General features: G+C 44.4%; 1 protein-coding gene across 3 annotated transcripts in view; it reads left to right on the top strand.

Moving 5' to 3' along the window:
• The window catches only part of LOC143299678 (uncharacterized), a 74,538-nt gene that overhangs the window by 16,226 nt on the left and 42,829 nt on the right, over nt 1–15,483 (top strand). For 2 of the 3 annotated variants that reach the window (XM_076613022.1, XM_076613024.1), the window contains 7 exons: nt 2,901–2,921; nt 6,916–7,056; nt 8,247–8,315; nt 9,030–9,135; nt 11,995–12,162; nt 13,187–13,354; nt 13,851–13,988. In XM_076613022.1, the coding sequence (XP_076469137.1) occupies nt 2,901–2,921; nt 6,916–7,056; nt 8,247–8,315; nt 9,030–9,135; nt 11,995–12,162; nt 13,187–13,354; nt 13,851–13,988 (811 nt within the window). The remainder of the gene's footprint in view (nt 1–2,900; nt 2,922–6,915; nt 7,057–8,246; nt 8,316–9,029; nt 9,136–11,994; nt 12,163–13,186; nt 13,355–13,850; nt 13,989–15,483) is intronic. The other variant, XM_076613023.1, reaches the window with a different exon arrangement.

Below are 15,483 nucleotides of genomic sequence, written 5' to 3'. Positions count from 1 at the left end.
CAGAAGAACATTACTTTTTCTTTCACAAAAAGCAGATTCAGGCAGATTTTCATTCACGTAAAGAAAATATTTTAATTTATTTTTTTTTATGCGTTTTGTTTGACGTTAACTATTACTCAAGCTTGACAAATGTGTATCATTGGTTTGTTTGAATTGTTAATCTTACATATTGATACAATGTATTTCTGTTCCGTTATTTTGACATGACTGTAGATGGGTTTTTTTTGTTCTTTTAAAAAAATTTTTTTTTCTTTTCTTTTTTTTTTCTTTTTTTTAATTTTTTTTTTTTTTTTAGAGAGAGAGAATAGATATAAACATTGATATAAATGCAGTATGTTGTCTGTTGTTTCATTTTGATCTTACCATAGACAGCCACTTTTTCTTGTATTCATTTTTCAATTTTAATCCTTGTTTTTTTTTTTGTTTTTTTTAGTTGAGAAAACAGATAAACCAAAACTTGGGCATGAATATTATGCAGTATGTTTTCTGTTATTTTAATTTTAACATTACTTACCGTACCAAAGTTCAAAAATATTTTTTTAGAGAACGACCTGGCTGATGTGCATGTATTTCTTGGTCATTTGCATGAACAAAAAAAAAAAAAAAAACCAACAGAAAGCAGAGAACAGTATGTGCATAAAAAAACAAAACGTGTACCGTGTAACGCAGTCTGACATGGAAGTGTTTGTTCCCGAGGTATGAGAGACACGGGGAAACACTCAGCCCAGGGGACGAAGGAAGAAGGTGCTACTCTGGCTACACACATACAACACATGTGTCATTGTAACGCACTTTCACAGTTCACACGTTTTTATAAAAAAAAATGTGTACTGTGTTGAGCATTTTGCGATCCTTATATGGTAGGCTACACACATAAAAATACGTAACGTTGTAACACTCATGGCGTCGCTCTTAAGTACATACGTACGTGAAATGTGTACAGTGCAGCATGTTAGGAGCACACTTGATTATTGTTTTTCGTCGTTGTTGCTTGTTGCTGTTTTTTTTTTTGTTTTGTTTTTTTTAACTCATGGAAAATTTTGAGGATGTCAAAGACTGAAACAGGAAGGTTGTTTGTGGTCAGATTGTTCCAGTCTAGGTTCAAGTGTGTGTGTGTGTGTGTGTGTGTGTGTGTGTGTGTGTGTGTGTGTGTGTGTGTCAGAGGATGGGGGAGAGGGGGGGTAGGTTGTGAGTTGGAGAGGAGGGGATGGTTGAGAGGGTGGTGTGTGTGTGTGTGTGTGTGTGTGTGTGTGTGTGCATGTGTGTGTGTGTGTGTGTGTGTGTGTTGGTGGAGAGGGAACACATGTTCATGGCAGTTGCTGGTTAAGTTTGTGTTCATGGAGTGTGTATGTGTGTGTGTGTCTGTGTGTTGGTGGAGAGGGAACACATGTTCATGGCAGTTGTTGGTTAAGTTTGTGTTCATGGAGTGTGTGTGTGTGTGTGTGTGTGTGTAATTATGCTAGAAAATTCTTTGCTAAAAGAGGCCACCATGTTGGTATACATGCACATTAGCTGATAATTTCTTTTCTTTTTGCCATTGAAAAATCATCGGGCTCAGGATGTCGCATATTTGCCATGGTCTGTGATTATTTTAGGTGTAGATTTCATGTTAGAAGTTTCATCACATGTTCTTTTCTTTGGGTTTTGGGAGGGGGAGGAGGTGTTTTTTTTTGTTTTTTTGTTTTTTTTGGGGGGTGGGGGGTGGGGGGGTGTTTATCATGTAGTGAGTAGCTCCTTCTTCCTTCTGTTTCATTTTCTTGTCATTTAAATGAGTTTGATTTTGTGAAAAAACTTTATCCAAAAGCAAATCATGACAAGTGAGTTGAACTGTAGGCTTCTTATTGGTCAAATATATATATCAAAAAGAAAAGAAAAAACAAAGACTGGAGAAGAAAAAAAAAAAGAAAAAAAAGTTAGGGACGAACAAGAGAAACAGTCGTGAACCTTCTTCCATTCGTGACTTGACTGATGACCCCAGTGATTTGCATATACGGCAGTGTCAGTGTTGTACTTTCGGTTTTGTCCTCCTGAGTCACCAGGCTTGTGCCTCTTCAGTCCGTCTGGTTCATGTTTGTCGCAAAACACTAGTTCCTGCATGTGTCTTCCACAAATTCTGGACTTAGCATTCAGAATTGTTGTACATTTTTAGTAGCATAAACATTGCCTTTAGAAAAAAGAAGTTTTTTTAAAAGAAGTTTTGCATGTGTACTTTATTAAATTTGTGAATGGAAATTGAGTGATTTTTTTTTTTTTTTTTTTTTTTTTTTTTTTTTTTTTAAAGAGCAGTTGATGTATTATTTGGAATAACTCTCCACGTTGAAATGTTTTGTATATATGTCATCATTTTTTCTTCCCTTGTATTTTTTGTTGTTGTTGTTGTTATTGTTGTTGTTGCTGTCTCTTAAGTCTAAGCATGTCCTTCTGTGTTGCATTTATATATTGTGGTATGTTTCACTGTCTATTTATATGTTGTAACACTGTTGTTGTCATTTTTTCGTGTGTAGTAACTGTATATTTACATGTGTTTTTTGGTTTTTTTCCCTTCATCCCTCTGAATCGAAGTCACGCATGCGTTACACAAATGACTGATGTGAAAAGTGCTTTGATTTGTCTCTTGAGAAGATTTAGTGCTATGTAGGTATTTCTTTTTTTTTTTTTTTTTTTTTCTTTTGATTAGTAGTAGTAGTATTGTATTGATAATATTGTTTTATCATCATTATAATTATTGTTGTTAGTGGGTTTTTTGTCTTTTTTTTTCTATTTGTTGTTACAATTATGATTTAATCTTTTTTTCTTTTTGTATTGTAACACTTTTTTTTCGCATTCAGTGTGTTGTAACATAACTTTCTTCTTCTGTTTTTTTTGTTTTTTTTCTTCTTTCTTTTCATTCCTTCCTTCAGTGAAGTTAACAATGCAAAGAAGTAAGCTTTATTACCTTGTTCCCTTTAACGTTGACTGCAGTGGCCACCTAACTCACTCTCTCTCTTTCCTCCGTGTGTGTGTGTGTGTGTGTGTGTGTTATTGTGTCCCCTCCCTACCACCCTTCTCCACTCTCCCTCTTCCCCTCCTCCTCCACACACACAACAACCCCCTCCCACCCCCAACCCCCCATGCCTCCACCCTACCCACCCACCCCACATACGCACAAAGTCATGGACAATAATTTACAAGTCCTTTCTGGATTATAGGGAATGCAAATTGCCTGCTTTCAAAAATTTCAAAAAAAAAAAAAAAAAGAAAGAAAGAAGAAAAATGATGATCATTGTTAAATAACACTCTCATCATGTTGAAACTATTAAAAAAATCATTTGCCTCTGGTTCAGTGATACATCTAAAAGTACCGTCACATATTTTGTTAATGGCCAATAGAAGAACGTCTGGGTTGTTGTAACGCAGTGATGATCAAAATTGTGCGGAACAGTTAAACTTTTCTGTGTGCTTTTTTCTTTTGTTTGTTTGTTTGTTTTTTTGGGTTGTTTTTTTTTCCTCATTCAGTTACTTTGGTTAACTTTGTGTTCACATGCCCACTTGCCTGTTTTCTACCTCATGATACATCCCCCCCCCTCCTCTACTCTCCACCCTCTCCCCCCACCCCCCAGCTGTCCACACACACACACACACACACACACACACACACACACACACACGTTCCCTATGCTGTCCTTCCTCTTTCTTCACCTCTCCCTTCTCCCTCCCCCCACCCACTCTCCCTCCAAACCCAACCCCCATCCCCTCCTCCCACCCACACACATGTTCTCTGTCATGTCCCTCCCTCTTTTCTCCCCATTATCCCCTTCCCCTCTCAACCTCTCCCCCCGCCTCCTCCCACCGCTCCCCCCTCCCCCGCCACCACCATCAACCATGCACCATCCATGTCCCTGTGCTGTCCTGGACACCCCCCCATCCTTCACCTCCTCCCTCCCCTTCCCACTTTCCCCCACCCCTGCCTATACTCATACTCACCCCCCCCCCCCTTACCCCTCACCCCACCCTCCCTGGCCCTCCCCCCCTTCCACCATCCACGTCCCTGTGCTGTCCTGGACACCCCCCACCCCCTCCTTCACCTCCTCCCTCCCTTCCCACTTTCCACCCACCCCTGCCTATACTCACCCCCCCCCCCCACACACACACACACACACGCACACACACCCATCCCCCATGCTCCCTTTTCTTCTCCAAACACATGTCCCAGTGCTGTTCCTCCCTCTGAAATGCCCCCCCCCCCCTTTTTTTTTCATCCACCTTACTGTATTCTGTTTTGTGATTCTCATTTTGTCATGGTACTTTGTTGTTGCTGTCCGTCATGTTTTTGATGGACGTGTCTGTCGTTGGTGCTGTTTGGGGTTTTTTTTGGCATTCCTCCTTGCTTTGCTTCTCTTGTGGGAAGTTTTGTTGTTGATATTGTTGCTTGTTTTGGGGGGGGGTTGTTTTGTTTTGTTTAGCTTTCTAAAAGAATTGATAATTATGTGTCAGTGAGGAAGGGATGGCTGGGAGGGAGGGTGGTGGCTTGTTTGGTTGGTTGGTTGGTTGGGTGTGTGAGCCCCGAGGTGACCAGGCTTTTACTGACATGATGAATGTGGTTTTATTTCAATGATGTTAGAAAGAAAAGAAGGAGAAAAAAGAAAAGAAAAAAAGATTCTGCGATGTGTTAAAAAAAAGACCTTGGGCAGGATGAATAATGTTTTTCATTTGGGTGATGTTGAAAAGGAAAGATTGTGCGGTGTAATTAGATATGCTTGACATTATGAACATGTTTTCTTTTGTTTTTATTTTTAAAATTTTTATTCTACAACATACTTAAAAAGAACTTGCCATTATGAATAACCTGGGTGATTAAAAGAAGAAGGGGGTGGGGGTGGGGGGGGGGGGTGAGGAGAAAGAGTCTGCTATATACTTACATATGTTTGTATCATGATTGATTTTGTTATGTGATATTTAAAAAAAAAAAAAAAAAAAGATAAATTGTTCAACTGAATATTTGAAATGAGAACTTGCTGTAAAATGTATTGCTTTAAGTGATAGTTAAGGGGAAGCAAAGATTATACTATAATCCGTGAAGAACATGCCATAATGAATGTGAGGTTGCTAGTGATACCTGAAAAAAATGAAAAGATTCGGCTACGTACTTATAATGATTTGCCATGATTTGTTGTGTTGCATTAAAAAAAAACACCCAACTCTGCTATAAACTTAAAAGAACTATTCTGCTTATGAGAACTATATTCTACTATATATGAAAAAAACAACAACCTTAAAACAATGAATATTTTTTTTAGGGGGTGGTGTTTTTAAAACAAAACAAAACATGCTGTTGTCATACCTTGTGGAATGCAAATATTTTAGTGTTGTTGTTTTTTCTGTTTGCAATTGGGGAGAGGGTGGTGGGGGTGGGGGGGTCGTATGGGGGTGGGGGGGGTGGGGAAGGGAGCGACAAATGTGTCAAGACTATTTCTGTGGTATATGGCTGTTTTTCCCTACTGTATGTCACTGCATGTACATTTGTTTGTATGTATGTGTGTACATTGGTGAGTGTTTTAGGTGTGTTTGTGCATGCATATGTGTTGTGAGAGAGAGAGAGAGAGAGAGAGAGTGTGTGTGTGTGTGTGTGTGTGTGAGGGAGAGAGAAAGAGTTGGGATTCAACAGTATTGTTATGCACAGAGTTGAATACACAATAACTGAAATTGTACAGCTGCATTATTAACATGTCTGCGGTTTTCTTGGTGCTCAGTTTTAAAAATGGGCTCAGGCAGTGTGTGGAAAAGGGGTGTGGTTTGCTGAGGTATTGTTTTGGGGGATATTCTGGATGCCTTATAAAGTGTGTTCTATTTTGTCTAGTAAGTACTGGAGTATTTGGCTGATTTTTTTCCCTTGTCATTTGATTGACTAGAAGAAGAATAAAAGAAAGATTTTTTAATTTTTTTAATCAGTTCTTGCAGCCCCTACCCACATCCAGCCCTTTCCATGATAAAATTGTCTTCCATTGCTAACAGTGTTGTTGTTACAAGAAGGTGAATGATGAATATTAAAGCTGTGGTGGTTTAGTGACGTGTAACCTAGATTGTAATGCACTGGTCTATGAAAGACTTTTTTTCTTAATGTGTGAGACAGAGAGAGAAAGAGAGAGAGTGTGTGTGAGCGTGCCTCCAGTCCTCATTGGAATAACTGTGGTCTATGTGACACTTTATGAAGATATTTTGATATATTCAGATGCAAAATATACAGAAGCTGTACAGCACAAAGCATAGAAAAATTACCACAAAAGATAATTGAAGTGTTTGTTGTTGTTGTTTGTATCGGGTTTTTTTTTTGGTTTTTTTTTAACACAATGTGGCACAATTGTCCATTCAGATCTTTTTATCTGCACCAAATGGAAATATGCCTCTTGAACCCATGTAAGGTCAGAATATTGCCAGAGACATCTGTGTGGTTGGGGTTATTGGAAGTCTTCGTTTTCAACCCATGTAAGGTCAGAATATTGCCAGGGACAGCTGTGTGGTTAGGGTTATGGAAGTCTTCGTTTTCAACCCATGTAAGGTCAGAATATTGCCAGGGACAGCTGTGTGGTTAGGGTTATGAAAGTCTTCATTTTCAACCCATATAAGGTCAGAATATTGCCAGGGACAGCTGTGTGGTTAGGGTTATGGAAGTCTTCGTTTTCAACCCATGTAAGGTCAGAATATTGCCAGGGACAGCTGTGTGGTTAGGGTTATGGAAGTCTTCGTTTTCAACCCATGTAAGGTCAGAATATTGCCAGGGACAGCTGTGTGGTTGGGGTTATGGAAGTCTTCGTTTTCAACCCATATAAGGTCAGAATATTGCCAAGGGACAGCTGTGGTTGCTGTGGATGTAGAGGTGACCAGTGACCAGTGATCAGTGACGTGTGATGTGTGGTGGTGATGGTAATGGTGTTGCAGGCCGGGCGTGGACGACGTGCTGGTGCTGAAGCAGGAGCTGATCCAGGTGCAGACCCTGATGGACCAGATGACCCAGGAGAGGGAGAGGGAGAAGGAGAAACTGGAGCAGGACAACGTACACCTCCTGAAGGACCTGGCTGAGTGAGGAGGGAGAGATGCTGCTGCACCTTGCTGTGCTGGGCTGGGCTGGGGTGGAGTGGGGGTGGGATGGGGTGGGGTGGAGTGGGGTGGGGTGGGGTGGAGTGGGGTGGGATAGTGGGGATGGGGTGGGGTGGAGTGGGGATGGGGTGGGGTGGGATAGTGGGGATGGGGTGGGGTGGAGTGGGGTGGGATAGTGGGGATGGGGTGGGGTGGAGTGGGGTGGGGTGGAGTGGGGATGGAGTGGGGTGGGGTGGGATGGTGGGGTGGGATGGTGGGGTGGGGTGGGATAGTGGGGATGGGGTGGGGTGGGGTGGGATGGTGGGGTGGGATAGTGGGGATGGGGGGGGGATGGAGTGGGGTGGGGTGGGATGGTGGGGTGGGGTGGGATAGTGGGGGTGGAGTGGGGTGGGATGGTGGGGTGGGGTGGGATAGTGGGGATGGGGTGGGGTGGGGTGGGATGGTGGGGTGGGGTGGGATAGTGGGGATGGGGGTGGGTGGGATGGTGGGGGGGTGGGATAGTGGGGATGGGGGCGGGGGGTGTAGTAGTCTTCAATTTAATGTCTTTCCACTGTAAGTGATAGAGGAAAAAACAGTGGGGTGGGGGGGGGGTATAAAGGGTGGGGATAGTTGGGGTGGGGGGGGGAAGAGTTGTTTGTGGGGTAGTTTTTGATTTATTGGGAGTGTTTTGCTGACTTTTTATTTCATGCGTTTGCCTTCAGTGTGTATATTATGACTCTATTATATCTTAATGTATTTATTTATTTTGTTTGATTTTTCCCCCTTTTTTTTGGATTTAAACAAACTGTGGTATGGCACCTGACCAGTGGATTGGGTTTACAAGTAGGTCAGGCATCTGCTTCTTTTTTTTCTTCTTTTTTTTTTTTATAGCAGATCTGAGATGTGGTATAGCATATATGGATCCAAGTCCAAACACTTTGACGCCTCCTTGAAACTGAAACAGTGTGTGTGTGATGTGTGTGTGTGTGATGTGTGTGTGTGTGTGTGTGATGTGTGTGTGTGTGATGTGTGTGTGTGTGTGATGTGTATGTGGTGTGTGTGATGTGTGTGATGTGTGTGATGTGTGATGTGTGTGTGTGTGATGTGTATGTGATGTGTGTGTGTGTGATGTGTGTGTGTGTGTGTGATTGTGTATGTGATGTGTGTGTGTGTGTGTGTGTGTGTGGTGACAGGGCAAAAACCACACTGAAGGACATGGAATGCAAGTTGGCTGAGTCACCCAAGGTGGAGGAGGTCCAGAAGTGAGTTCTGTAGGATGCATACGTGTGTGTGTGTGTGTGTGTGTGTGTGTGTGTTTTGTGTGTGTGTGTGTGATTTATTTGATTTATTTTTACAGTAATGTGTGACTTACTGTTTTGTTTAGAACGCACACACACACACACACACACACACACACGCATGTATGCACAACACATCACAACCACGTAGTATAACACAACACAGCATGACATCAACTCAACACAACACAACACGACACGACACGACAGAACATGAATACAACACAGCACGACACAACACCACAAAAACACAACATAATACTGCACAACACAGCATGAACACAACACCCAACAACACAGCACAGCATGACGCAAACACTGCACAACACAGCATGAACACAACACCCGACAACACAGCACAGCACAGCATGACGCAAACACTGCACAACACAGCATGAACACAACACCCGACAACACAGCACAGCACAGCATGACGCAAACACTGCACAACACAGCATGAACACAACACCCGACAACACAGCACAGCACGACGACAGCACGACACAAACTCCGCACAACACAGCATGAACGCAACACCCGACAACACAGCACAGCACAGCACGACACAAACACCGCACAACACAGCATGAACACCACACCCGACAACACAGCACAGCACGACGACAGCACTGCACAATGACAGCACACCACACTCGCTGTGTGTCCATGTGTGTGCAGACTGCAGACCAGCCTGGCCAGCAGGGAGTCGGGTCTACAGGATCTGGAGCAGAGCGTGCAGCAGAAAGAGGAAGAGCTCAGGGACGTGACGGAGGAGCGAGACAAGGTGCGCGCACACACACACACACACACACACACACCTACCTACCTTTCTATATTGTTTAACCCGACAAGGTGCACACACACACACACACACACCTACCTGCCTTTCTATATTGTTTAACCAGACAAGGTGCACACACACACACACACACACACACACACACACACACCTTTCTGTATTGTTTAACGAGACAAGGTGCACACACACGCACACCCCCCTTTCTGTATTGTTTAACGCAACAAGGTACACACACACACACACGCACACACACACACACGCACACACACACACACACAGACACCCCTTTCTGAATTGTTTATCAAGACAAGGTGCACACACACACACACCCTTTCTGTATTGTTTAATGAGACAAGGTGCACACACACACACACACAAGGTGCACACACACACACACACACACACACACACACACACACACACACATCATCATCATCATCATCACCACTACCTGTGGCAGGTGAAAGGAGCTACAGATGTGGGCAGGTGAGAGCCAGTCATTATCATTGATATCATCATCATCATCATCATCATCATCACCACTACCTGTGGCAGGTGAAAGGAGCTACAGATGTGGGCAGGTGAGAGCCAGTCATTATCATTGATATCATCATCATCATCATCATCATCATCATCACTACCTGTAGCAGATGAAAGGAGCTACAGATGTGGGCAGGTGAGAGCCAGTCATTATCATTGATATCATCATCATCATCATCATCATCATCACTACCTGTGGCAGGTGAAAGGAGCTACAGATGTGGGCAGGTGAGAGCCAGTCATTATCATTGATATCATCATCATCATCATCATCATCATCATCACTACCTGTGGCAGATGAAAGGAGCTACAGATGTGGGCAGGTGAGAGCCAGTCATTATCATTGACATCATCATCATCATGATCATCATCATCATCACCACTACCTGTGGCAGGTGAAAGGAGCTACAGATGTGGGCAGGTGACAGTAAGTCATTATCATTGATATCATCATCATCATCATCATCATCATCACTACCTGTGGCAGGTGAAAGGAGCTACAGATGTGGGCAGGTGACAGTAAGTCATTATCATTGATATCATCATCATCATCATCATCATCACCACTACCTGTGGCAGGTGAAAGGAGCTACAGATGTGGGCAGGTGAGAGCCAGTCATTATCATTGATATCATCATCATCATCATCATCATCATCATCATCACTGCCTGTGGCAGGTGAAAGGAGCTACAGATGTGGGCAGGTGAGAGCCAGTCATTATCATTGATATCATCATCATCATCATCATCATCATCACTACCTGTGGCAGGTGAAAGGAGCTACAGATGTGGGCAGGTGAGAGCCAGTCATTATCATTGACATCATCATCATCATCATCATCATCATCATCACTACCTGTGGCAGGTGAAAGGAGCTACAGATGTGGGCAGGTGAGAGCCAGTCATTATCATTGATATCATCATCATCATCATCATCATCATCATCACTACCTGTGGCAGGTGAAAGGAGCTACAGATGTGGGCAGGTGACAACCAGTCATTATCATTGATATCATCATCATCATCATCATCATCATCACTACCTGTGGCAGGTGAAAGGAGCTACAGATGTGGGCAGGTGAGAGCCAGTCATTATCATTGATATCATCATCATCATCATCATCATCATCATCACTGCCTGTGGCAGGTGAAAGGAGCTACAGATGTGGGCAGGTGAGAGCCAGTCATTATCATTGATATCATCATCATCATCATCATCATCATCATCACTACCTGTGGCAGGTGAAAGGAGCTACAGATGTGGGCAGGTGAGAGCCAGTCATTATCATTGATATCATCATCATCATCATCATCATCATCACTACCTGTGGCAGGTGAAAGGAGCTACAGATGTGGGCAGGTGAGAGCCAGTCATTATCATTGATATCATCATCATCATCATCATCATCATCACTACCTGTGGCAGGTGAAAGGAGCTACAGATGTGGGCAGGTGAGAGCCAGTCATTATCATTGATATCATCATCATCATCACCACTACCTGTGGCAGGTGAAAGGAGCTACAGATGTGGGCAGGTATCATTGATATCATCATCATCATCATCACCACTACCTGTGGCAGGTGAAATTAGCTACAGATGTGGGCAGGTATCATTGATATCATCATCATCATCATCACCACCACTACCTGTGGCAGGTGAAAGGAGCTACAGATGTGGGAAGGTATCATTGATATCATCATCATCATCATCACCACTACCTGTGGCAGGTGAAAGAAGCAACAGATGTGGGAAGGTATCATTGATATCATCATCATCATCACCACTACCTGTGGCAGGTGAAAGGAGTTACAGATGTCGGCAGGTGACAGCCAGTCATTATCATTGACATCATCATCATCATGATCATCATCACTGCCTGTGGCAGGTGAAAGGAGCTACAGATGTGGGCAGGTATCATCATCATCATCATCATCATCATCACCACTACCTGTGGCAGGTGAGGAGGCAGCTGGAGGAGCTGCAGATGTCGGCAGGTGACAGCCAGTCATTATCATTGATATCATCATCATCATCATCATCATCATCACTGCCTGTGGCAGGTGAAAGGAGCTACAGATGTGGGCAGGTATCATCATCATCATCATCATCATCATCACCACTACCTGTGGCAGGTGAGGAGGCAGCTGGAGGAGCTGCAGATGTCGGCAGGTGACAGCCAGTCATTATCATTGATATCATCATCATCATCATCATCATCATCACTACCTGTGGCAGGTGAAAGGAGCTACAGATGTGGGCAGGTATCATTGATATCATCATCATCATCACCACTACCTGTGGCAGGTGAGGAGGCAGCTGGAGGAGCTGCAGATGTCGGCAGGTGACAGCCAGTCGGCGGTGTCCCGCCTGCAGCAGGAGATGAACGTGGTGGAGGAGGAGAGGAGGACGCTGCGTCGCTCCCTGCAGGCTGAGGAGGACAGGAGGCAGCAGATGGCGGACGATCTGGCCAAGGTGTGTGTGTTGGGGGGGGAGGGAGGGGCGGGGGTTTGAAATGTGGGGGTGAATGGTTGGGGAGAGGGGAAGGGTTTGCAGGATTGGTAGGGAGGAAGATTTAGGAGAATGTGTGAGTGTGCGTGTTAGTGACTGGAGAGTGTGTGTGGGGGGTGGGGGGGGTGGGGGGGGGTATGAGAGAGAGAGAGAATGAGCATGAGGGTGATTCTGTGTGTGCGTGTGTGTTGTTGATCGTGTGTGTGATTGTAGTCTGTCCAAAATGTGCGTAAGTGAATGTGTGTATGTGCATGTCAGCGTATGTGTGTGTTAATATGTACATCTTAATTTGAAAAGGACATGGGTCTTCTTTAAAAAAAACCAAACAAACAAACAAACAAAAAACAAGAAGAAAAAAAAAAACTAGAAGAAAATCCAAATCTTGATGGGAGATAAATATCAAGAAAGAAAAAAAATCATTTCCGTGAAGATATGCTGCATGTGTAAACAGAAGGGAGGTAATATACGAAGGGAGGCTACTAGCCACACACACATTCAGTGCTGTTTTGCACAGGACAGAACTCGGTGACCGCTGACAGAGCCTTCACTAGTGTGTCACAGTGACTATGTTTAATTAAACAACAAACAAGAACGCCAGAGAATCGACAGACAGACAGAAAATACGAAAAAAAAACTTAGCCGTATGAAGAGCACAGGAACAGGAGTCATGATGGCTGCCGGAAAAAGAGGGCACTAGCCAGGGGGACAAAGGGGAGGTTACCTGCTTCCGGGAGGTTATCGGCCGTAGTACTTTCGTTTTCTCCACATAGGCGGATAGTAGTTTGCACAGGACAGGAATGTCAGACCCCTGCCGGAGTCTGCACTAGTTGGGTCACGGTTAAGTATGTTATTTAAACAGTAATTTTAGATAGAAAATTTCCTTTTAGTAAAACAATTTCCTTTGGTTTTTTGCTCTTCCCTCTTTGGGTGAGGAACAGACCAGACTTACTCTCTGCTTCTCCGTGATCCTTCCTTCCTTCCTTTTCAGGTCCAAGAGAAACTGGAGCAGAGCCAGAAGGCCTTCCAGGAGAAGAACGCTCAGGTTCTCAGCCTCCAGTCCTCATTGGACGAGAAGGAGAGCGAGCTCAGCCAATCAGAGGAGAGGACACAGCAGCAGGCGACCACGGTGGCCCAGCTTCAGGGGGAGCTGAGCAAGGTGAGACAACTGCGAGGGACAGCTGGGCGGAGAGTGTGAATTGTGAATGATGAATGGTGTGTTCAGCAGGCCATGGCCCCTCATGAAGGGGAAAGTGAACAACAGCAGTTCACAGGAAATTATCCATTTGGCTTTGCCAAGAGGCTGCACACCAGAGGAGACCCTGCACTGCGCAGTCACAGTCAGGTCTTGATGTAATGTCCTGAGTGTGGAAGATTCTTGAACAGTATGGCAAAAGGAAAAAAAAATATATATAGCAAAAGGGTGGGGGGGGGGGGGGTGGATATATACATATATATGTATACATACACACACAAAGAAAATTAAGGCATTATCAGGTCTGCACAGAAGTTCAGTCGACAGAACTGGACATTTTGCCAAATAACATATATTCAGAATTTTTCTGCCGAAATACCTGTTGATCAGTGCTTTTTCTGCACGCATGCCCTCATGTTTGTAACGTCTGCACTGTGATGAAACGTGCCTGTGGTTCCAGACGCAGGCGTCCCTGGAGGAGAAGGGGAGAGCGCTGGAGGGAGTGCAGAAGAACCTGGGGGAGTCCCGCTCGGAGTCACAGCACCTGGCGCAGCAGAAGGAGCAACAGCTGACAGAACTTCGCATGGACCTGGACAAGGTGATGATGATATTTGTATTTGTATTTCTTTTTATCACAACAGATTTCTCTGTGTGAAATTCGGGCTGCTCTCCCCAGGGAGAGCGCGTCGCTATACTACAGCGCCACCCATTTTTTTTTGTATTTTTTCCTGCGTGTAGTTTTATTTGCTTTTCCTATCGAAGTGGATTTTTCTACAGAATTTTGCCAGGAACAACCCTTTTGTTGCCGTGGGTTCTTTTACGTGCGCTAAGTGCATGCTGCACACGGGACCTCGATTTATCGTCTCGTCCGAATGACTAGCGTCCAGACCACCACTCAAGGTCTAGTGGAGGGGGAGAAAATATCGGCGGCTGAGCCGTGATTCGAACCAGCGCGCTCAGATTCTCTCGCTTCCTAGGCGGACGCGTTACCTCTAGGCCATCACTCCACATAGTGGATATGAGTGCTTACTTAGCGCCTATATCACAGATTAATATAAGTGTACTGTTGGGCCAACAGCAAAGTGAGAGCTGTATTATCTGTGGTTTCTCCATTGCAATGCGGCGAAATCAGTTACAGCTTGGTCTTTTTTTTTTTTTTTTTTTTTTGCTCCCCTATCATCTGCACCATTTCAGTGGCATTACTCCCACGCCGCTTTTCTTAGATTCCCCCATACACAACCACACCCGGGTTCGTCTGTCACACGGTTCCATCGTCGGCAGTCCGCAGGGAACCATCAGTGTTAGGTCGCCAGGAGGCCACACACCAGGGGAGACCCTGCACTGCTGCTGAGTCACTTCGGTGGTGTTGAGTGGTGCCTGTTCTGATTCAACGTACTTAGGACACCACCTACTAAGCCCCCTACTAACGACAATAATAGCTTAGTCGCGGAACCAGACTGAGAGAGCATCCCTCCCAGCGTGGAGACCGCCACCACGTCCCTCAAACAACAGCCCCCCACAGCTTGGTCTTTTGTGAAGGACTAGGACTCTCAAACTAGGAGGCAAGATTGCGCTGGCTTTTAGTGCTGCAGTCTTGGGGGCTAGTTGGCCTTTTGGGAACAATCCCAGCGCTGACTGTCCTAAAACCTTCTTGGCCGAGAGAGTGAGGATGTAACTTGGGCAAGACACTCTCCGCTGTAATCAGATTCTAGCCCAGATAGTCAGGAGAGCAGATGCTTCCCCTTCTGTTCTTTTGGTCATAGTTGGAATCATAAATGTATGTAGTATACTGAGGGGTTTTTCTTGGGGTTTTTGTGTGTGTGTGTGTGTTTTGACAAAGGATAAATTTACTGATGATTTAACAGTTTACAGCCTGAATTTGTCTGTATATATGCGGGTAGAGGGTGTTCATGTGAGTCAGTGTGTGTGTGTGTGTGTGTGTGTGTGTATGAATGTGTACATTTATTCATGTGCATTCTTGTTAACATTTTCCCAGTGTACACAAACGCATGCTTCCAAACACAATGATGCGCATGTTTGAGAGAGTGAAAAAGGCAGACACTGTGCACTGAAGTGCGGAGTTGAAAGCCACA

Source organism: Babylonia areolata, chromosome 25 (assembly GCF_041734735.1).
Source record: "Babylonia areolata isolate BAREFJ2019XMU chromosome 25, ASM4173473v1, whole genome shotgun sequence".
Classification (NCBI taxonomy): domain Eukaryota; kingdom Metazoa; phylum Mollusca; class Gastropoda; order Neogastropoda; family Buccinidae; genus Babylonia; species Babylonia areolata.
The sequence above is the reverse complement of the archived record's forward strand: the minus strand, read 5'-3'. Positions and strand labels throughout refer to the sequence as shown.